The 22,863-nt window shown below is 35.3% G+C and overlaps 2 protein-coding genes across 11 annotated transcripts in view; one reads left to right on the top strand and one right to left on the bottom strand.

Annotated features, from left to right (window-relative positions):
• The window catches only part of Rnls (renalase, FAD-dependent amine oxidase), a 299,328-nt gene extending 294,401 nt beyond the window's left edge, over positions 1-4,927 (bottom strand). The window contains exons 1-3 of one of the 4 annotated variants that reach the window (XM_005385880.2): positions 4,344-4,927; positions 3,325-3,430; positions 2,554-2,696 (exon numbers count right to left, since the gene is read on the bottom strand). In XM_005385880.2, the coding sequence (XP_005385937.1) occupies positions 2,554-2,696; positions 3,325-3,430; positions 4,344-4,722 (628 nt within the window). In that variant the 5' untranslated portion in view covers positions 4,723-4,927. The remainder of the gene's footprint in view (positions 1-2,553; positions 2,697-3,324; positions 3,431-4,343) is intronic. The other 3 variants (XM_013514895.1, XM_005385879.2, XM_005385881.2) reach the window with 3 other exon arrangements.
• A 42-nt stretch (positions 4,928-4,969) lies between these two features.
• The window catches only part of Lipj (lipase, family member J), a 30,860-nt gene continuing 12,966 nt past the window's right edge, over positions 4,970-22,863 (top strand). For 2 of the 7 annotated variants that reach the window (XM_013514897.1, XM_005385875.2), the window contains exons 1-7: positions 7,728-7,803; positions 15,703-15,805; positions 16,487-16,604; positions 19,233-19,431; positions 19,949-20,058; positions 20,600-20,736; positions 21,287-21,433. In XM_013514897.1, coding sequence (XP_013370351.1) covers positions 15,710-15,805; positions 16,487-16,604; positions 19,233-19,431; positions 19,949-20,058; positions 20,600-20,736; positions 21,287-21,433 — 807 coding nt within the window. In that variant the 5' untranslated portion in view covers positions 7,728-7,803; positions 15,703-15,709. Of the gene's footprint in view, positions 5,012-7,727; positions 7,804-15,702; positions 15,806-16,486; positions 16,605-19,232; positions 19,432-19,948; positions 20,059-20,599; positions 20,737-21,286; positions 21,434-22,863 lie in introns of those variants that run through there. The other 5 variants (XM_013514900.1, XM_013514899.1, XM_013514896.1 and 2 more) reach the window with 4 other exon arrangements.

The raw sequence follows: 22,863 nt of genomic DNA, 5'->3' as shown, positions 1-22,863 counted from the left end.
AAGGAAAGGAAAGGAAAGGAAAGGAAAGGAAAGGAAAGGAAGACAGGAAAGAGGGAGGGAGGAAGGGAGGGAAAGAAGGAAGGAAGGAAGGAAGGAAGGAAGGAAGGAAGGAAGGAAGGAAGGAGGGAGGAAAGAGTAAGGGAGGAAGCAAGGAAGGAGGAAGGAAGGAAGGAAGGAAGGAAGAAAGAAAAAAAGAAAAGATAGAGAAAGGAAGAAAGAAAGAAAGAAAGAAAGAAAGAAAGAAAGAAAGAAAGAAAGAAAGAAAAAAGAACAAGGAGAATTTCCAGCCTGACAACTTTGAACTGGGTCAAAGACATTTTTCCTGCCTTCAGACTAGACCTAAAACATCGGCTCTTGGGTTTAGAGCCTGCCAGCCTTCATGCTGGAACTATCATACATCATCAGCTCTCCTGACTCCAGTTAGGTTTGACAATTCACCCTTCAGATATTGGGACTTGCCAGTCTTTGTAACCATGTATATCAATGTTTTATGATCAAGCAATCTTTCTATGTATACATCTGTATCTATTCATCTCTCTATGCAGTCATCCCTTAGAATGTGCTAAGGATTCATTCTAGAATACTCCCCTCATACTAAAATCCATGGATGATCAAGCCCCTTATATAAAATATAGAATTTTCATATAACCTATACATATCTTCTTGTATACTTTTATCATCTCTATATTATTTATAATATCTAATACAAAGTAAATGTTACATAAATAGTTGTTAAAGTATATTGTTTAGAGAAACATCCCACAAAGTAAATGCTACATAAGCAGTTGTTAAGCTGTACTGTCTACGGAAAAATCCCAAGAAAAATGTCTATACATATTCACTACACATGTAACCACCACAGGCCTAACTATGTAGTACACAGATGAGAGATGAGGCAAACAATGCTTAAACAAAGAGTGCTAGAGAGAGACTAAGGATCTGTAAAATGCGAAAGGCTACAACAGAGTTGCCTACATATAACTTTATTCTCATGGATACAGCACAGTATTCAGTACACAGAAAATTCACTTTCTGCTTCTGAAACTTTCTGGAATTTTTTTCAGTATATTTTTATCTGCACTTGGTTGCATCCATGAATACAGAATGCATGGATTTGGAAAACTAACAATATATCCTATTGGTCTGGTTTTTCTTGAGAATTCTAATAAACCATCATAGACTAAATCTTGAATGGAGAAATGGTCTAACCCAGTATGGTATTTATTCTGATATTGTGTACTTAATCTCACTGAACTCTCTGACGCCCAGTAATAGGGCTTCTTAGGTTCCTAAATAAGTAACATTTGATGAGGAAGACCAAAATAGCAATTATTCTAGAAATAGCTTCTGAAACAGAACAAATTCTCAGCCTACACCTTCTCTCAATGATGTTGAGTTGGATAATTAACTGAATTATGATTTGTCAAGAACTCTTATTCTGTTTTAAAAGACAAATCATCTATCAGCTAGAAATAGTTCTATTTAGTTGTTTTAAAAGGCCCATTTTCAAAATACTCCTAAAACATAAGTGACAAAGGAAAATGGACAAAGATAATGGACAAGACATTCACAGAAATATAAATACAGAGAACTGGTTAACAAAAGCCTCAAACTCATAACTAAGAAAATAATCATCTTTAACCTATGACACTGGCAAAACTTATAAATTTTCCTAACATCCAAATAAAGTAAAGAGACATTCTCATTCACTTGTGATGAGATTTTCTTTAAAAGTAATATGTAGCACAACCTAACTAAATTTTAAAAATGTACATACTACATGACATAGCTATTGTGATATTTGATCCTACAGATGTGCTCACAAAAATATATTAAGATTGACATGGAGCAATGATTGTATAAACAAAAATCAAAATAGTCTTCCACACCCAAATAGCTTTACCACACTAAATATTTAACAAGTCACATAAACAGCTATACACATATACCATATATTACTTGACAGCCATTTAAAAAAAGCATATGGACTTTATGTATGCAAAAAAAAATAGACCCAGGATATGAAACAAGTATGCATTCTATTTTAAAAGACAAATCATCTATCAGCCAGAAATAGTTCCATTTAGTTGTTTTAAAAGGCCCATTTTCAAAATACTCCTGAAACATAAGTAACAGAGGAAAATGGACAAAGAAAATGGACAAGACATTCACAGAAAAATAAATACAGAGAACTGGTTAACAAAAGACTCAAACTCAAAAAAGAAAGACTCAAACTCATAACTAAAAATAAGTATTATTTTCTGTAAAATAAACTCTTCTGATATATTTTAAAGAAATAAATATAAATATATATTCATAGTAAACAAAGGCAGCCAAAGAGCTCAATAGATAAACTTATAAACGTTTTTCTGGAAACACACTCTAGAAATTTGGCAGTGATTACTCTGGAGGAAGAAAGACTAGCTTCTGAGTGGAAAACAAGAGAATATATACCTTTTGAAATGTTTTATATGATACTAATGTTTAGTTACATGTATAACTTTTATTTTTAAGTGTTATTTTGAAAGAAAGCAGAGAAAATTCAGTTCTCACCTGACTGTTTCAAGTAGTGCTTAACAACTGAAGAAATTCCTTGAGGGGCCACAAAGTTATGGTCTCCTTCTTTCACCATCATTCCTTCAATAGGAGAGGCCAGAGGCTTCAAAATGCCATGAGCTAACAGTTCATCATAAAAACTGAAATAAATTAATATATGTAAATACAATAATATGAATGCATAGTTTACATGTATAAATACAATAATAAATGTTTATGTAAGTGCCTACAATGATTAGCGCTAGAACATTCTATTCTCTTCTAAGAACTCTTAGAGATAATTCCAAATCATGACTAGAAAACTTCATACGGTTAATGTATATTTTGTGTGAAATAAAACAGGGGAATAATAGAAATGTTTTGAGAATCAATCATCTGTTGACATTAGCCAAAGGCCTATTTTTCCATATGACTCAAAATGTAAGTCAAAGAAAACAGAAATATTATTTAGCACACCAATTTTGAACTTGGTTAAGACTGACTTCCATCGCAATTATGTGTCCTCTTCTCAACACTACCAGTAATTAAAATTTATTGCGTCTTCTATTTGTTTCATACACATTCTCACCTAATCTTCCTGACAATTCTGAGGGGTAGGTATTATAGTTCTCTACTTTACTCGGGTTAACCTATTGGGGCTACTACTATCGACCATAATAATATCATAATTTCAATAAAAGACACAAAGTTTCAAACTGTGTTTAAAAAATTATGTCCTTTTACACTGTACAATTTCCAAGATTGATTCTGACCCTGGAACTAACTTACGTTTGGTGTTTTTTAGCATAATGAGGAGTGCAGGTCACGTACTGAGCACCCAAATCAGCTGTGCAGTGCGGATTATGAGGACTGCTGGCTGTAGTCATTCTTCCCCCTTAAATTAATTCACAGGTAATTGTCAGGGCATTAGAATGAGCCTTTTGGAATTAATACAATTCACGCCTCCCTCTTGTTGCAATTCTTTTCACAATTACATTAAGAAACGGTCTTAAATTGAAGTCTCTGTCAGCTAATATTGTTACGATGTAGTTAAAAGACACAACTCAAGGGGCTGGGGATTTAGCTCAGCGGCAAAAGCGCTTGCCTGGCAAGCGCAAGGTCGTGAGTTCGGTTCCTGGTACCGGAGAAAAACCGAAAAACAAAAAAAAAAAAAAAAAAAAAAAAAAAAAAAAAAAAAAGACACAACTCAACCACAGTGAAGAAAAAAGCAAGGGAATTAGGGAGGGAGGACGAAGAGACTCAGGAGCAGAGCAGCAGTGCCTCGCACCGTAACTGGTGCACATATGTGTTTCAACGAATGGATAAGGAAAATGATGCACGGAGTGCCAGAGTGAAAGAATCAACGCAGGAGCTTTCACGCAGTGGAGATTCACAAGAATGACAGAATTCTGTAAGGGGAACCTTCGGAAATTCTTCCAAGTGCACACTGGGATTTTCAGATCTGTTGAAAATCGCAATAACATAGATGGTCCAACAGCAAAAATCCCTTTGTTAGGGACAAGGATGGGCTCTCGCTTCTCAAACTCCCCTAAATGCCACCGGCCCAGGATTCTCTCCACAGAGACCACCTCCCGCTCACTCCTCCCCTCCAGGGCCAGTCCCGGCCCCGCCAGGTCTCAGCCAAGCACGGCGGAAGGCTCCAGTCACGTGACAAGGCGCGCACTGCGCATGAGCAGGTCGTCGGGCCGCGCGTGCGGGCAGAAGTCGGGCCTCCCGCAGACGTGGGTGCAGGCCCCAGGAGTCCTGGAAGGTCGGGCCTCGTAGGTTTTTGCTGCTCGACAACCTACCCGAGTCGCCAGCCTTGTCCCACACAGCGAGGTAGAGCGGACCGGACACCTCTTTTCTCAGCAGCGCAGCGCACAGGCTTCCTGTCAACCCGGCGCCCACGATTAGCCCCCGCTTCATGGCGGGAGGGTGCCCCGACTGCGCCGCGCCTCGGCGGGGGAGCGGCCGGCCTGGGGCCTGGGGCCTGGAGCCTGGGGCTTGGGACCTGGAGATCGCGGCTAAGCTGCCCGGCGCCTCACGCGCGGTCAGCGGCCGTGCCCTGGGCGGTCCCGCGGCCGGCCGGCAGGGGGCGGGACAGGCGACCTGCGGAGCGGCCGGCAGGGGGCGGAGCGTGGCCGCTGGCGCCGCGGGGAACTGCAGCTTCCGCCCGTTGGAACCCATTTCTACCCGGCTGCCCCCTCCCAGAAGTGCCCGGAGTCCTGTGGAGCACAGCGAGAGCAGCTGCCTCGCGCAGGGCTGGCCGAGCAGCGAGCAGCGGCATGGCCTGACCTCTACCGGGACTGCCAGTTGGCGCCCGTGACTCCGCCCGCCCCCAGCGCTGGAGACTGAACCCAGATTCTTTGCCCTGAGCTACATCCCCAGCATTTTAAATTTAATTTGAGAGACGCTCTCACTAAGTCGCCCAGGCTGCAACCTCATGCCTCATCCCCCCAGAGTGCTGGGATTACAGGTGTGTGCCGCCACGCAGGTGTCTAATACTGTAGATGTGAAAGAGGACAGGACAGGAAATGTGCCAGCCATGCCCAGGCAAGCTTGCCTCTAAGGCCTGAGTAACCACTGTTAGGGTAATAAAAAAAAAAGTACTGCAAGCAGGGAGATTGTGTCAGTTACGTAACCTTCCTGACATCAATTTCTCCATCAGCACCCCTTCCAGAATTGTGAGGATTAAAGATAATTGATGTACCGGAAAACTGTAGATCACTCATCTCCAATAATAAGCTCTGTGTCCGCACACATTCCCTGGGGTCTAAAGGATAGAACGTGAATAAGATGATTCATGCCATTGCCACTGTACTGTTACCCAACACTGCCGTAGTTCTCATTGAAACAAAAAGCAATGCAAAGTGAATTACTCAAAAGTACTCAGTTACAGTATTTTACAAATAAATTATTACCTGAAAAAAAGCTAAAAAAACCTTGTATCAGCTAATAAAGTTGACAATGGAAGCCAGTTGAAATGTATTTTGAAAAATCAGTTTTACTTTATGCTCCCATGAAGAAATTTATCACGTGTCAAATTGCTAATGGATCAATATTACATATATCTAATAATCTAGAAGAAAATATAGGTGAACACATGTATTTTAAGTCACTTCAACTACACATGTATTCATAAAATTTTTAAAATCACTTCAAGCCTAAAAAGATGGAATTAAACAGAAAAACATTGGGTATGAAGTGATTTTTCAACTCCCTACATTGCAGAGTACACAAGGCAAAATATAAATGAAATTTTTATAACATAAAAAAATGAAAGTTTATCCTTAGTACATAAAATCTTAAAGACATAACTAAATGACTAAGCCACAAAGAAAATGTGCACAGATCAAAGAGAAGTCTTGGGAAAAAAATGTCCCATAAATATGTTTACCTTGTCTTCATTCAAATACATTTGGCAAAGACACAGCAAAGTATGCACTGGTATGTCACTAATTAAAGTATAATGGGTAAATTTTGTGGATGATAATGCACAAACATACTTTTATTTTGCTTCAGAGGTATTGTTTTTTTTTTACAAATTCAAAATGTGTTATAAAAGTTTTTATAATTATATGTGTAACCATTTTTTTAGTTATGAAGAGAATCTACCCTACTAGACAAAATAAGTTAATAAACCATTGACTTCAAAGTGCTTAAGTGTAGTTTAAGGTATTTCTCTGAATTTAAAAGCTTATATAATGCAATTCACAGTCATAGAATGCCGTAAAACTCAAAATTGTCTAGCTAGAAAAGACATTTGAGCTCATCTATTCTAATTGGGCTCTGTCACCACCATTTTACAGGTATTTACAAGCACCACATTTAAGGGAGTTTGCCCAAAGTTCACAGCATGTGAATGATAGGGCAGGTCATGGACCTTTAAATCAGCTCACCTAATCTTTTTCCATGTTTTCTTGTTTTGTCTTTTCTGTTAATAGATCATGTTGGACAATCAGGCTTGAAACTGCATAATCATCCTCTGTATCTTCTCTTTTGTCATCTGTAAGAACTAAGTCCTCAGGTCTTTTTGACCATTTCTCTATTGTCTCTTAAATTCAATCCCATCAAGTTCTACAACAGAAAAAGAAAAAGTCCAAATTCCAATTATGCCAGCAATGTATTAAAGTGTCTGGAAACTTTTTCTTTATTGTGCTCTTGCCAACTGTTCACATTTAACATTTTGAAAAGTAATTGCCAAAAAATTAATTGATTACTTGAGCTCCAGCAACCATTAGTTCTTACCTGAATAATTACATTAGCTTTCTAATTGGTTTCCTTACTTCCAATCTCTGTTCTACACTGAGAGTCTAGATTAGTCACTATTGTCATCAAAAAACATTCACAGTTCACAGTTTCATACAGAATTAAGTTCCACCCCATTAACTTGGTGTAAAAAGTATTCAGTGGCACTTTCCCAACCTGCGTTCACGTCTTGGTAGTCTATATATCCTGAGGGGAAGCTAAACGCAATTACTTTCTGTTCCCTGAGCATGTGCTCATTTCCCACTCATCTATGGCAGTGGAAAATTTTTGACTTGTGTTTGAAATTTGCATTAATCTGTCACTTTTTTTATTCTTTTGCTTTATGATCAACAGTATGCTCTTTTAAAGCTGTGTGGCTGCTCAACTTTTAAATTAGTTATTTAGAACTTGGGATCTTTATGGCCATACAATACAGGTAGGCTTGGTGGCTTGAAGTCCACAATAGGTTACATTTTAGTGCAGAGCTACAACTTTAGGCTGTTCCATCCATGGTTGTTTACTGACACTAGTTTGTCCTTCTGGAGTGGTGGACACTCCACTGAAGTAATGAAGTAATCTAAGAAAATTAAAATTGCGAACTAATTGGGAAAATCCCTTGCTCTAATATTTACTCTTCCTAGACACTTTTAACTTTTTCCTTATCTTTATTTCTTGGAAGGCTGTCACATTCTAGTTATTCAAGTCAGTTAAAAATTGCTTTAAAAATGTCCTTTTTAATCCTTCACCTAAAATAACCTCCTAGTGACTCTCTATTCAATTAACCTGTTTTAACTTTTAGAAGTTACCTTGGGTTTTTGCGGGGTTTTTTTGGCTATTTATTTATTTATTTTCTTTGTATTGCCAGAATTTAAGTACCAACAGGGTAGAAACACTATCGTATTCAGTACAGTATCCCTGGTAACTAGAATCAAAGTTAGAATTCTCAGAGACTGTGCAGGTTTACTGCCCAGAAGGTACACAAGAATTTGAGCATAACATATCAGGAGGTAATTTAGTTGGGTGAGTTCAGTAATAAATATCCCTTCCCACAGGATGGTTTTTAATGCTATAACGTGATTGTAATAATATAAAATATTCCAATCAGGAAAGAATACCTAGTAATGGCTATGCAGCTCTATGTGTCTTCACTTAACTGTGTCATTAATAACTTGAATAACCATTGATGGCATTTAAAATAGTAAGTGGCATAAAATCAAGATGAATAGTCCAATATTAAAAGATAGAATTAAAAAGATTTCAGTAGGCTCTTTTTGAAATAAATTTAGCCAAAAGAAAATTAGATGAGCATGTTAAATCATAACCTCATGTTTAGAACATAATTTTATAAAGCCAGGGAGAGAGTGTATAGGATTTTAGTTAACTCTGAGCTCATTATGAGTTGAGAGTATAACAGACTGCAAAGATTAAAATGAACCTAAGCTATAATGAATGAATTATAATGCTCTGAACAAGAAAGGTGATAGTCTCATCTAGCAGTGAGCCTCAATTTCAAAAACAATCATTCAGAAACTGAAGGTATTTCAAAGAGAAGTGAAAAGGATGATAAACTAAATTGAAATTATTTGGATTGGATAAAGATGACAGAGAATTCTGGCCTAGGAAAGATTCAGGGAACATGAAAAATGACAGAGAAAAAGAATTGCACATTTTCATTATATAAAAGTCAATTGAAAACTACAGGAAAGTAGAAACTGTCTCCACTCAAATAATATATTTAAGGAATAATTTTAAGTGGATACATCTGAAAATGAAATGAACATCGTCAGGAAGATGCTATCCAATTGAGAAAGCTTAATACAAAACTGGATGTGCATGTAATGAATAATATTCTTTTTTTAGTTTCCTTATAACTCTTAAGCAAACTTGGCTAAAAGAAACAGTCAATGACTACTTTGAGGACACATACATTGGACACCTAAAATTGACAAGAGCAGAGAGGTGTGGAATAATATTTTCATGTTGTATCTTGTTCCTGTAGTCAAACTAATCATGTTAATGACAGAAGCTAAAGATAAGTTATCATTCTCAAGTCACCTTTTAGGAAATCATATGGTAGTTATAGATGAGTGTTAATAGCAATATGCATATTTCACACCTTCACCATGTGTTTGAGTACTTTTGTTAACTGGGTAATAATCTTTAAAAATCATTGTTTACAATTTTGGCTACCCAAATTTTAGTGGTTCCACTTTAATCTTTGATTGCATTATGAAAGTTTTCCACTAAACAAAGTGAAGTGTAAGTGACTGGCTCATACAGTAGTATTTTAGAAGGTGACTATCATGGATAAAAATGTTATAGTGACTTAAAGATTAATTACCTGTTGTGCTAGGTACAATGTTGGAGTTCAAAATAATATTTTAATTAGCAGCAGTGATTACTTCTGTGAGATTTGTGAATTTAATTAGTAGCAATAAATTACAACCAAATTATCATTTCAATATGAAGCATTAAAAAAGGATTAATGCGACATTATACATTCTTCTTTTGTAAGCTTTCAAACTGTAGTGCATATTTTGTAGAGAAGTGTTAAACTTCTCAATTCAGTAGCTAAATTTATGTCATACACACTTGGGCTGCTTTTAGATTTAATAAAATTTATACTTATAAGAATAATTTAAAATACTTAAGTGATTTTAAACACATATAAAGTTTTGCAGTAATTCAGTTCACATACACTATATCAAGAAAGCCAATGCTGACATCCTTGTCTTGTTCTTAATTTGAGTGAAAGCTCTCAGTTTTTGATCATTTAGTATAATGTTGGCTGTTGATTTGTCATAGATGGCTTTTATCAGACTGAGGTAAAGACCATTTATTCCAAATTTCTATCAGTGTTTATCATGAATGAGTGTTAATTTATCAAATGCTTTTTCTGCATCTATTGAGATGATCATATGTTTTTGTCTTTGGCTCTCTTGATACAGTGTATTGCGTTTATTGATTTACATATCTTGAAACATCCCTGGATCCCTGGAATGAATCCTACTTGGTCATGGTGTATAGTCTTTTTGATGATTTTCTGTATTCTATTTTTCAGTATCTTATTGAGGATTTTTGCATCTATGTTCATTAGAGAGATTGGCTTATAGTTCTCTTTCTTGGTTGGGCCCTTTTCTGGTTTGGGTATCAGGGCAATACTTGCTTTGAGGAATGAGTTTGGGAGTATTGGTTCCTTTTCAATTTCATTAAAGAGTTTCAGTAGTGTCATTAGATCATCTGTAAATTTCTTGTAGAATTCAGCAGTGTATCCATCAGGACTTGGCTTTTGTTGCTGGTTTTCAATTACATCTTCAATTTAGTGACTGATACTGGATTATTTATAATTTTTATAACCTCTTCATTCAGCTTTGGTAATTTATATGTATCTAAGAATCTGTCCATTTCTTCTTTGTTTTTCCTCTTGTTAGAATAAAGGTTCTTGAAGTAGGTTTTGGTGATCTTCTGGTTGTTTATTTGAGCTCACTCTGTTTACCTGATGTGAGGGTTCATCACTATAAATTTCCCTTGTAAGACTGCTTTCATTGCATCTCATAAGTTCTGATACGCCATATCAGTATTACCATTTAATTGTAGAAACTGTCCATTTCTTTAATTTCATCTGTTACCCACTGGTTGTTCAGGAAATTGCTGTTTAATTTTCATGTGTTTATGTAGTTTTTTTGCCATTGATTTCCAGTTGCACTGCCCTATGGTCTTACAACATGCATGGGATAATTTCAATTCCTTTACATTTACTTAAGCATGTTCCACAAGCTAGTATGCCGTCTATTTTGGAGAATGTCCCATGAGCAGCTGAGAAGAATGTTTAGTCAGATGTTGTGGGGCAGAACACTCAGTAGATATCTACTAAGTCCATTTGTTCACAGATTAGGTTTAGTTCTGACATTTCTGTGTTGGTTTTTTGTCTAGTTGATCTGTCCATTTGTTATAGTGGTATATTGAGATACGTAATTACAAGTTTGTTAGTGTTTATTTGACTTTTCATATCAGTTAATATTTGTTTTATATATTTATACGTGCTCACATTTAGTGTATGTATATTTATGATTGTTATCTCTTCCTCTAGGATTTTGTCATTTTTGATTAGTCTGGCATGAAGTTCACTTTTTCTGCAAATAGAATAGCTACCCCTGCATTTTTCTGAGTTCCTGTTCTATGAAGTATTGTTTTCCATCCTTTAACTTCCAGTCTATGCATTTCATTTTTGAGTTAGTGTGTTTTTTGTATGCAGTGTGTTGTTGGATCTTGTTTATTTATCCATTCTGACAGTCTATTTCTTTTGATTGGTGAATTGAGACCATTTACATTGATAGTTATAACTGACATGTATTGGCTTATCCTTGTCATTTTATTTTCCTATTGTTGGTTCCCTGTTTTAACCCTGGTCTTGCCTAGTGGATTAATTGCTGTTTTCTGCAATTAATTGCTTAATTGCTGGTCTTACCTGGTGGATTCCTTCTATTGGTTTTTTTGGGAGGATTATAGTCTTCCTTACTTCTTTCTAAAATATCCTTCAGAATCTTTTGGAAAGCTGGTTTCATGATCATGAATTTCTTAAGTTGTTCTTTGTCATGCAAGCGTCTTATTTCTCCATTGATTTTGAAAGATAGTTTTGCAGTGTACATCAATCTGGGTTGGAGGTTGATTTCTTTCAGGACTTGAAATATTTCATTCCAAGTTCTGCCTGACTCAAGGTTTTGTGTTGAGAAGTCTGCTGTGATTCTGATGGGCATTCTTTTATATATTTGTTTCTTTTCTCTAATAGCTTTTAATATTCTACTTTTGTGTTGAATTTCTAGAATCTTGATTATTATATGCCTTGGTGTAGGTTTATTTTGGTCATGACTAATTGATGACCTATATGCCTCACTTAACTGTATGTCAAATACTTTCTTCCATGCTTGGAAATTTATCTGCCATTACTTCTTTGAACATTTTTTTTATATTGTATGCACTTTCTCCTACTGTCTCATTGACTCTGATTAATCTTGTGTTGTTCTTTCTTGCATCATCTTGCAGCTGTTAAGTTGATTTTTCATAGTCCTTTGCTATTTTTAGGAAATCTTTCTTTTTGTGCTCAGTGACTGCAATCCTGTCTTCTAGATCTGATATACTATCCTCCTTGTTTCATTCAGTTGCATATACTTTCAATGGCATTTTTAATCTCCTGGATATCTGTTTCAGTCTGTTTCATGGATTCTATTTCTTTCATGTTTGGCATTTATGATTTCCATAATTTTCCTGAGCTCTTCTATTTTTTTAATCAGTTTGTTCTACACTCACTGAGCAAGTCCATGATTTTGACCATCAGAGAATCATAATCATTTTTTACCTTGTATTTTCTGTATAGCCTAATACATCTGGGTTTTTTGTTTGTTTGTTTGTTTGTTTGTTTTTCTGCTACCATTTCAGAATGTTCAGGTGGGTGGCTTTTGATTTCCACTATCTCCCTTTTCTTGTAGACATGTCCTAGGTGGGCTGGTGGACTTGGGTTGCTTCTACATCTTGTTACATTCATTTTTTTTTCTGTGTTTATGCTCATAAATTGCTTATGGTAGGTAGCTTTATCACTAATATCAAGGCTTCACTAGGAAATGTGTATTCCTCAGAGATGTGTTCTAAGTCCCAAGATCCTATATTCCAAATTTATTAGAGATGAGAATTTGCTATCTATTTGGCTCAGAACCCAGTCCTTTGGTACTGAATTATGGTGATGATTATGATTCCAGACAATCACAGTGTTGTCTTAAAAGGGAGAATCATGACAGATACAAGACCCTGGCTAAAGTAGTACAATTAGCAATAGCAATAACATCAAACACAACCTAGCAATTGACAAATTGTGCTATTAGCTTGGTTCCTTTAACATTAGGAGCAAGAGCTAGAGTTATTTAACAAAGCCAGCATAAGCCAGGAACTTGTATGCTGTGAGTTTCCCTTAGTGGAGTGATTTTACCCTGTTTTGTTTTTTGGTTGGGGGTTAAGATGAATAGGGGGAAAAAAAGGGATAAATGAAGAGAAATATAGTAGAAGCAAGCTGAAGGATGAAAGATGATCACCCAAGCTTTGAGTAACTGGAGAAGAAGACATGCAGGACACAAAGAATGAAGGAGAAAACAAAAAATATTGAAGTGGACCAGAAAGACTAGAGATAATGTTCAGTCAGTCACATGAAAATATCAAGAAAGACTATTAAGGAAAGAGAAAAAAAGCTGAGTAAAACAAAATAAACAGTAAAATTTAAAAACCTAAACACCCAAAAGACAAACAAACAATAAAATTCATCCGGTACCCTCAGTTGTGTAGTAGTGTCCAAGTCAGAGTCCAAATCTTAGCTGAGTAACCTTGCCAAGTCTGCAGTAGGATTAGTGCTATGTGGCCTGCTGATCTTGGCTTCTGGATGTGGGGGCTGGGACCTTGCTTTAGCCAGCAACTTTCTGTATGTCTCTGTCAGCCCTCCCACATCTCCTTACCCTGTTTACCTCTGCTTTATTCTCCCAGTTGCTGAGGTGCCCTCAGACAGAGACAGCCTGAGATTGCTCCCAGTCCCATGTACAGGAGACCTTTCCTGGGGCCTTGCACAGCCTTCTCTGTTCCTCTCATCTTTATCTCTCTCTTCTCACATCACTGAAGCCCACCTGTGGTAGCAGAGAGTATGTTCAACCAATTCACTGATGCTGCTCTCTCCTGTCTCACATTGTTGGGATCAGAGTGGAGGGAGTGCCAACTTCCCACTCATCGCCATGCCAAGACTTAAGGCTGCTTAAGTCAAGCTCTGCTGAGAGCAGGGCAGGAGAGGTGGTGCTATTCTACTCACTACTTTCACTACTGTCACTACAGGTTTCAGTTAGGCACTATGGCACATAACCAGTCATATACTATATTAATGGATAGTCCAGTTCATGCCTGTCTTCCTAAATTAATTGTCAAAATTGCATTTCATTTTCAAAACTGGCTTGTGTTGGATGATAATCTATACATTCATGACAGACATAATCCAAAGTATCTTAAAACCTCAGCTTGGAAGCAAACAGAATGCAGTAAACTACAAAATTAGTTAGTACAAAAAACAAGGAAATATCCCTTCCCAGGCTATTCCTGTATATTTATCTGAAACAACTTATGAGTTCAGGTTGGAGTAACCTGCTGCCTTACTAGCAACTTTCCTTCTTTACACATTCTAGATGTTAGTCCTTTGTTCAGAGAGTAGCTTTCTAAAACATTTCCCCATTATATAGATTATCTCTTCGATGTTACCTTTGCTATGCAGAAGCTTTCTATTAATATGATCTCATTTATTTTTCCCGGTATTATTTCTTATGCAATTGGGGTTCTGTTCAGGGTCCTTTCCTACAATTATGTCTTCAACGGTGTTACTTATTTTGTCTTTTAGTGGATTTAGTCTTCATGTTTTAATATCTAGCTCTTTGATACGTTTTTATTTTATTTTAGTACATGGTGAGAAATACTGGTCCAGATTCATGCTTCTATACATGGATCATTAAACCATTTGGTAAAGGGGCTGTCTTTTCTCCACTGTTATGTTTTTGACCCTTTTGTCAAAAATCAAATAACTGAAGGTGCCTGGAGTCATTTCTGCATCCTCAATTCTATTCCATTGATCAATGTGTGGAATTTTTGTGCAAACTGCCACTTTTCTGTGAACCCAACCAAGTAGAACTATCTCAAATATATTTCTAAGTGTAACATTTTTACTTATGCACTTAAATTAGAACTTCTGTACTTTTTGATAGAAAATCCTGGTGATATTATATTAAAGTTTGCTTTTTGCTTTCAGTGAAAATCATAGATATTACACTAAATATAGGCCTTGACCAAAAGAAAAACATTACTTCATAAAACATTTAAAAATAGAGTTTAAAACTTTCAGATCCACATAATTTGTACCAGGCTACAGAAATATTTTCCAGAGACTAGCCTAATACATAAATAAGATATATAAATTATGTACATGTAAATTAGGCTTTTGAGTTTGTGGTAAGCGTTTGGCTGTGATGGGTATTATACTAATAAAGTATCATTGTCACATTCATCAAATATGAGATTTACAATAAAATTGAGAAGGAGGTATTATTTGCATCTTATAGCTAAGAATACTATGTTTAAGTAACCTGCATTAAGTCATCTAGCTAGTGAATGATGGAGCCTAGGACATAACTTCTACATAATGCCTTTCCAGGTATAGTGTCTGGCTCACTGAAACAAAGGTCATAAGACCTGAAAGTCACACTTTTTGAGGGATCTGGGTGTTGGTGTGTATGGTTCTTGCTTGTTTTCCTAAAAGGAATTTAAATATTCTGGATTCTCAGAATTTAGGTGATTCAAAACTCACCTAAAAGAGTGACTTATTTATAAACAAAATAAACTTTAGATGCTGAGAGGCTGAATAAAAATTAACCAGACTTCCAAATCTCACCCCTTCATCTCTTCATCTCTTGTTGGTAAAAGACAACTGAACAAAAACTCAAGTAGACATATGTTTTTAAAAATGTTTAAAAAATATTAGTCTGGCAAAAATACTATTACACCATTAATTCAGACATCAATTAACTTGCAGTATATAATAAAGCTCTCAGAATTAGACTGAATAATAATGTAATGGAGACTTCTAGGAAGAAATCTGTACTACAAAATAGAATGGTTGGAAAGGCATGGGCTTTGGAATTAAGCAACCCCAAATCTGAATCCTAACTGCAATTGTACATTGTATATCTTTAGTAAAGTTATTTAATTATTTGGAGCCTCAATTTTCTTATCTGAAAATAGTAATAATCTTATGATTATTTGTGGTAGTTTTACAAATGGTACTATTTGGGGTAATTTCAAATATATTTTGTATTATATTATATTCTAAATCTCTTTCCTTTTATGTAGATCCTAAATGTGGTGCCTTTTCCTGGTGATATATTTCTTCCTAATTCTTGGAAATATTCATGGTGCCTTTGGACATCAGAATCCTGAAGCAAATATGAATATTGTAAGTTGTTAGGAAATACATCATACTTGCTGAGATAACAATGCTACTGCTTAGATTTTAGAGTTTTTAAGTTAATAAATTTATAGTCAAATGTTTATCTCTGTATTTGTATATTTTGACGTTGGTCAATGAATGTTTTTTATCTACTATTTCATAGTTTCATTTTCCTTTCAGCATATTCTATCTCTGTAATGAAAATATATATAATTTATTTATGAATGCCTTCATAGAGGGCATTCATGTTTTTTCTATGTACTCAGAAATAGGCAAATTTCAAATTAAATATAGGAATACACATGAAAGTATTTATTGATACACACATATTTTTAAATTGTAAATGGCTGATTATATAAACATATGAGTGACTAGCACATAGGAAAGAAAATATTAGTGGATTAGTTCCTGAGTTATGTCTCTAGGAATTTAATTTTTTTAAACAAATTTATCTTTGAATCACTACTGTTTAAGGCTCATACTTAATAAATGTTCCATAAATACTTATTACCTATATGAATCAGTGCATTAATGAGAATAAAAGTACATAGGCCTCAGGTTGAGAGAGAATACAAAGATTTACAAAAAAAAAAAACCAAAGATTTACATAATAGGTTATAAATGAAAAACCATTAAACATCCAGTTAGTAATTTTAGGCTAATAGATTTGGTTTTTTCTTTATCCAGAGCCAAATAATTTCCTACTGGGGATACCCTGATGAAGAGTATAACATTGTAACTGAAGATGGCTATATCCTTTGCCTTTATAGAATTCCTTATGGGAAGACAAACAATAATAATTCAGGTAATATTCAACTGAAGATAGACTGGTGACTATCTGGGACCCAAAGGTCTTAACTTTTCTATTCTTGAGGAAATGTAACTGAGGAAAGAAAAGGATTTTAAGATTAAGTGAACTTCTCCTGCATCTTCCTGCATACTTGAAGAAGAAAATCTTATTCTCCACTGGCTTATTGTTGATACAATGATTTGAAAGTACTGTATGGTGGATCACAAGTTATCCATCCCAGGTTTTTATTTAATCATATTCATCATCCATGTTGATTCTGTAGAATTTCTTTTTTGCTGAGGGGTTAGAAATGCTCTGAAACAATAGCATTATTATTCTATAGGTTTGAAGAAAGGCTGGTAAATATTTCCTTCTGGGACTTTAATTCTACCCTCCAGTAATAACAGTGATGTTGAATTGGTAGCACCTTTATGACTCTATATTCCAACAATAGGTATCAGCAGACTGTGGTGTAAAATGTACTAGAATTGTTAGGAGTCCTGGGCTGTAATCCTAGATCAACATATACTAGTGAAATATGTAGTAGATTATTTTTCTTATCTAATTATCCAAATAAAAGCCAAGCAGTTTTTCTTTTCTCCTCAGTTTCTCCTTGGAAATACTGTTTCTTCTACTACAGAACATTCTCTCAAGACTTATTTCAAACATTAAAGTACACTTCAGAGAAAACATTTATTTGAAGCAACCTTAATGTAACTTTGCATACTTAAGAAGATCACATCAAATAGACATTTTAAAAAGATCTAACATAATAATAGTAAATATCTGAGTATGACTTCATTTTGCAAACACTCTAATAAAATATTTAAAGATAATAATAAAAATATACTAAGTGCTTTAGAGTGTTCTAGAAGCAGAACTCAAGAGTAGAATTCAGGTCCATACATGATATATTGATAGAATATTGTCAAAAGTAGGTAATGTGTAAATAGGACAGGGTAAGGGAAGAAGATCAGGAAGGATGTGATTCTGATGGAGTCTAGTGATTTCAGAAGAGACCACAGATCCCATGAATAGCTCTGCAAAGCCAATCACTCCCTGAAGTTCATGAACAAATTTCCTGCATTTCATATTGGTTAATTACTGCCTAAAGGTTACTTCTAGATGAAAGTAGAATCTCTTTGGTTTAGGGAAATTTCAGCAGAGAAAGGAGCAATGATGAAATTTTTAGAAAGAAACACGAAAGCCACAATAACTTCCATAATGCGTGATGGGATAAACCAAGTCCTCATCTTAGATCACAAACCTATCTGTATGAGATCAAAGTTGTTGTGCTTGTGCATGTACAGTTAAAAAAGCATGAGAGGGGCTGGGGATTTAGCTCAGCGGCAAAAGCGCCTGCCTGGCAAGCGCAAGGTCGTGAGTTCGGTTCCCGGTACCGGAGAAAAAAAAAGCATGAGAGTATTTAAAAATGCCTGAGTGGAGAGGGTCTCTCTGTGAACCTAGTAAGTTCAGAGAAATCTGGGACTGATGATTCTGAAGTTCTTCCCAGAAATATTCAGCTTAATATCTGAAGTTTCAGGGGCCTACTTTTGACCAACCATGGCCCTAAATATAAAATAAGTTATACCCAGTGCCAAGAACTCTACTTTTCTGCAGGTCTATGATTTTTTTTTTTGCAGGTCTATTATTCTTACAAATAGTAAGTTCTGACCAAAAATTTCAACTCAATTTTTGCTCAAACTATAGGACATGCTGCTGGCTAGGTGCTGCCAGGAAGCAATAAGACTTTCACGTTATCCTTTCATGGGTGATTGTTTGCCTGAGCCTGTTATTTCTTTTATTCAAAAAGTTGGCACTCATCAATGACCACCCAGTCCTACAGACCTCAAAATTATATATACTCTGTATCTTGCAACTCTCAAGGATACTGTAAAAAACCATTTTTCCTTTTCTGGATTTAATCCTAGTTCACTACAGGTGATATTCTAGCCATTGGAGTGCTACTTTCATTCAATGTTCCACCTATAACCAGTAATATGATTTTATTGTCACCCAGCCAGTAAGTAATTCAACTCCATAATCTCATCCTCAAATGTCTGCTTCCTTGACCACGCAGTGTTAATTCTTAGGTTAACTCCCTAGAAACAGACTGGGATTCTTACGGAATTCCACAGTGATCCTCAAGATACAGATTTGGCTGCACATAATTGAGGGAATATCTGGGAAGAGATGATGGGTGAAACAGAAGAGAGCAAAGAAAGACTTAAGAAAGGCTGCAGTTTTACCTCAAATCTGCCCTCAGCCTGGTGCCTTCACTTCTTGCAGAACATGAAGTATGTAAGAGTCATCTCACCATGTGGCAAAGAATCAGCCTTTTTTTCCTCTGTGCCTTTTAGTCAAAGTATAGATTTATGTCCCTCCTGCTCCAAATTGAGGGGTCCCTCATAGCCAAAATTACATTATTTGAAATATGTCATTTTTTTAGAAGTACAGAATAAGGCTCTGGAAAGTCAGCCACTAAAATAGTGGCTGAAGTACATGGCATCAATATTGAATGTGCATGTGAAAAATGTAGTCATAAAATTGTTTTATGAACTGTGGAGGTGGGAAAACCAGATAAGAGATTTTCATGTAGCTCTTGTATACTTTAAAAGGAAGTTTTCTGCAATTTTTCCCTAGCAAGGAGGCTTGTTGTGTACTTGCAACATGGTTTGCTTTCATCTGCCAGCAACTGGGTTTCCAATCTTCCCAACAATAGCCTGGGCTTCATCCTGGCAGACGCTGGTTATGATGTGTGGATGGGGAACAGCAGAGGAAACACCTGGTCCCGGAAACATATGTACCTACAAACGGATTCCCAAGAATTTTGGGCTTTCAGGTACAAATAAAATTAAGTAACTTTTTATTTCATTTTTTAAATATATTGACCATTCCATTCTTTTTCAGAGGGACATAAAATATAGGTCTTACTCTTTCCTCAATTCAGTACTTTCCATATAATAAAAATTATGTAAATTCTAGCTTGAAACTTTGGAATGCTTGTTTGATTGTGACCTTATTACTCATTTTTTGTGAGTACATTTCATTTCTTAATTGGTAATCTATTGACCAACTCCATCCTTGTTTTACTTGCTTTATGACGTGGTAACTTATGTGTTGGGTCTACCCTGCTGTGCTTACAATCCTCTTTTTAAGATTGCTTGGGGTTATATTTCCTTGACACTGGGTTTCCCACAGAAGTTTCTAATCAGTAGGTACAGTATATCATATAACTTCTTGATGGTACCCAAAGAGAATTGAAAATTGCCTTTATTCATTTACCTATTCATTATCTTCAAATGTTAATACAACCCTATGAGGAAGTACTATCTTTATTTCCCTTTTTTCTTTTGTAGTTTTGATGAGATGGCTAAATATGACCTCCCAGCTTCAATTGATTTCATTGTGAAGCGAACTGGACAAGAAGAAATATTTTATATAGGACATTCACAGGGTACTACTATTGGTATGCTAAAGAATAGTACTGCTATCTTCATGTTAATAACTTTAAACAAGCAATAGCATATAATATTTAATATCCTGTGTATCCTAAGAAGGCAAGAAGTTTTTAAATATACTAAAAATAAATAGTTGAACATTTTACATTTATTGTCTCTCACCTGAAGTGTAAAATTCATCTATGGGAAAATTTTACTTATCTCATTTTCATCATTGCTAGTTTTACAAGTGGCCAATATTTCTAATTTTTATTCAATATAATTAATCTTGATTTTAAGCTGTTGTGTTACAAGTGTGCTTTATTACTAAATTGTCAACCTTTATAATTCTCTCTACAATGCTAATTAGCAGTATTATGTTGTGATCAATATAATGTCATTGGGTGACCAAAAATGTTTAATAAGTGAATTAAGAAATGGATAAGTCAGTTGTTCAAAGACTATTTTTTAATTTACTCTTATTCTCTGAGATCATCTTACATGCTAGTAATTGTTTAAGAATAGCTTACTAATTTATACAAAATACAAATAATTTATATTTTCTTTTAGCTTTCATAGCATTTTCTACAATACCGAAGATAGCTAAAAGAATTAAAGTATTTTTTGCCTTAGCACCAGTTTTTTCTGTTGCACACACAAAAAGCCCTTTAATTAAAATGGCATACACATTGAAGTCAATAATCAAGGTATGTTCTACATTTTGTATAGTTGATAACCTAATGTAACAATGATATTGTGCTTTCAATTTATGTCTGTACACACATATGTTGAATTGGGATTTTAGTTTCATTTTCACTGGTCTCATGCCTTTGTTTCTACAAAGGAATAAAATATTACTTGTTATAGCTTTAGATAACTCATTGTGAGAGAAAACCCTGTGGTGAAAAACATCTCTACACTTGATTCCAAGTTTTTTCCTTAATGTAAAGTTTTTTTAAGTAATATGAGATAATTCATCTCACTGTATACATAATAAATTCACCATATAATTTCTTAATTCATTATTGTGGCCTTAGCCAGGCATGGTGGTGCACACCTGTAATCCCAGTGTAATCCCAGTACTATGGGAGGCTGGGGAAGGAGGATAATGATTTAGAGGCTAGCTAGGCTACAAAGTTCAAGGTCCCCCTGGAACTTGGCAAGATCCTGTGTCAAAAAAAGATAAGGTATTAAATGAAGCAATTAATGCATTATAATTATTGTGGTCTTCTAAATGTGAGTAAATTTATTTTACAGGCTTTTTCTGGCAATAAAGACTTTCTACCTAAAACTTCATTTAACAATTTTATTGGTTCAAACTTCTGTTCATTACATAGTTTTGATCAAATTTGCCTCCGCACTTTGTTTATGATGTTTGGATATGACCCAGAGAACTTAAATATGGTGAGAACAAGTTGCACTTCAAATATATTTTTGCCAATTCTAGAAAGTAGCTTTAAGTGCATAGGTTGTGCACTGTGTCATTTATGATTCAGCTACATATACAAGTAATATTACATAGACTAGCAGTTAGATTCTTAGCCTGATTTTATGACTACATCAACATTGTACTACTAATTTGCACAGGAATGCTGAGATCATTTCGATTCCATATTTGTCTTGCTATCTGTAATGACTGGAGAGAATTTGCTCTGATGAGTATTTTTAGTAGCTTTTGTTATTGGGCCTTACTTTCCTGAGCTTTTTATATTTAGGTAGTCTAGTTATCTGTTTTCCATAACTCCTTTTCTTATGCGCTGGTTCTTAACACCCATCCCCTTCTTTATTGATCCTTTCATAATTAGAATTAGTGCCTGTCAATTTGACATAGAAAGTCTACAAGACAATGCTCACATCCCCTCTTCCTCACACTTTCTGTCTGTTATCATGCTCTTACTATGAAAACTTGGAAGAGTCATACCCATTCATTCTATATTTAGTGTATTATAGTTTGCCAGTGCTATATTTTTATATTTATGAGAATTTCTTCTAGGACAGAAGTTGATAGTGTTGATAGAACTGTATCTCCAATCAGGTGGGATTATAGAAAGTTAGAAATGGAAAATTTTCACACACAGAGTATTTGGGAACAATAAGAGCAATAGTATAGTTAACCTTGGATCAGTCCACTTGAACCTATCACTTATAGTTCACATTTCTTACATTTCTCCTGGTTCTCAATGCACTTTCTGTTTGTGAGTCCCTGATACAGCAAGCAGTGAATCTCCGTATTCACCTCCCTGTCTCTCCACAGTTTTGTACTGTCATCTCAGTTTTTGGATGGCTCTAAGAAGAGTTGTTGATTTTCAAATGTTTAGCTTTTTACTTGGTAAGATGGAGTGCTGACTCCCAAAGTCCTTTGGTTTCTTTTTTGTTTTTTGTTTCATTTTTTATTTTAAAAATAAAAGGAGGAAAACATTAACATACCGACAATATTTACAAAGTATTTACAAAATAGACAATATTTATAATATTTACAAAATAGCAAAAGAACAATACAAATAATACAGAGTTACAAACAAAGTGGTAGGAAACTAACAATGCTTGTATCTCCTTGTCTGAGAAGTGTGTATTCATCTCAGCTGCCCATTTTTGGACTGGGTCTTTGAATATGGAGGGGCTGATATTTTTTAATTCTTTATCTATTCTAGATAGAAGTCCTTTGTCTGAGGGACAGTCAGCTACAATTTTTTCCAAGTTTATGGGTTTTCTTTTTACTCTGCTGGTGATTTCTTTAGATGTGCAGAAACTTTTCAGTAGGATGAGATCCCAGTTGTTGATTCTTTCAAGTGTTTCACGTGCATTTTGGTTTTTGTTCATGAACTCTCTGCCTA

Source organism: Chinchilla lanigera, unplaced genomic scaffold (genome assembly GCF_000276665.1).
Source record: "Chinchilla lanigera isolate Chin_1 unplaced genomic scaffold, ChiLan1.0 scaffold00024, whole genome shotgun sequence".
Taxonomy (NCBI): domain Eukaryota; kingdom Metazoa; phylum Chordata; class Mammalia; order Rodentia; family Chinchillidae; genus Chinchilla; species Chinchilla lanigera.
Note: the sequence above shows the minus strand (reverse complement) of the source record. Positions and strands in the feature narration are given on the sequence as shown.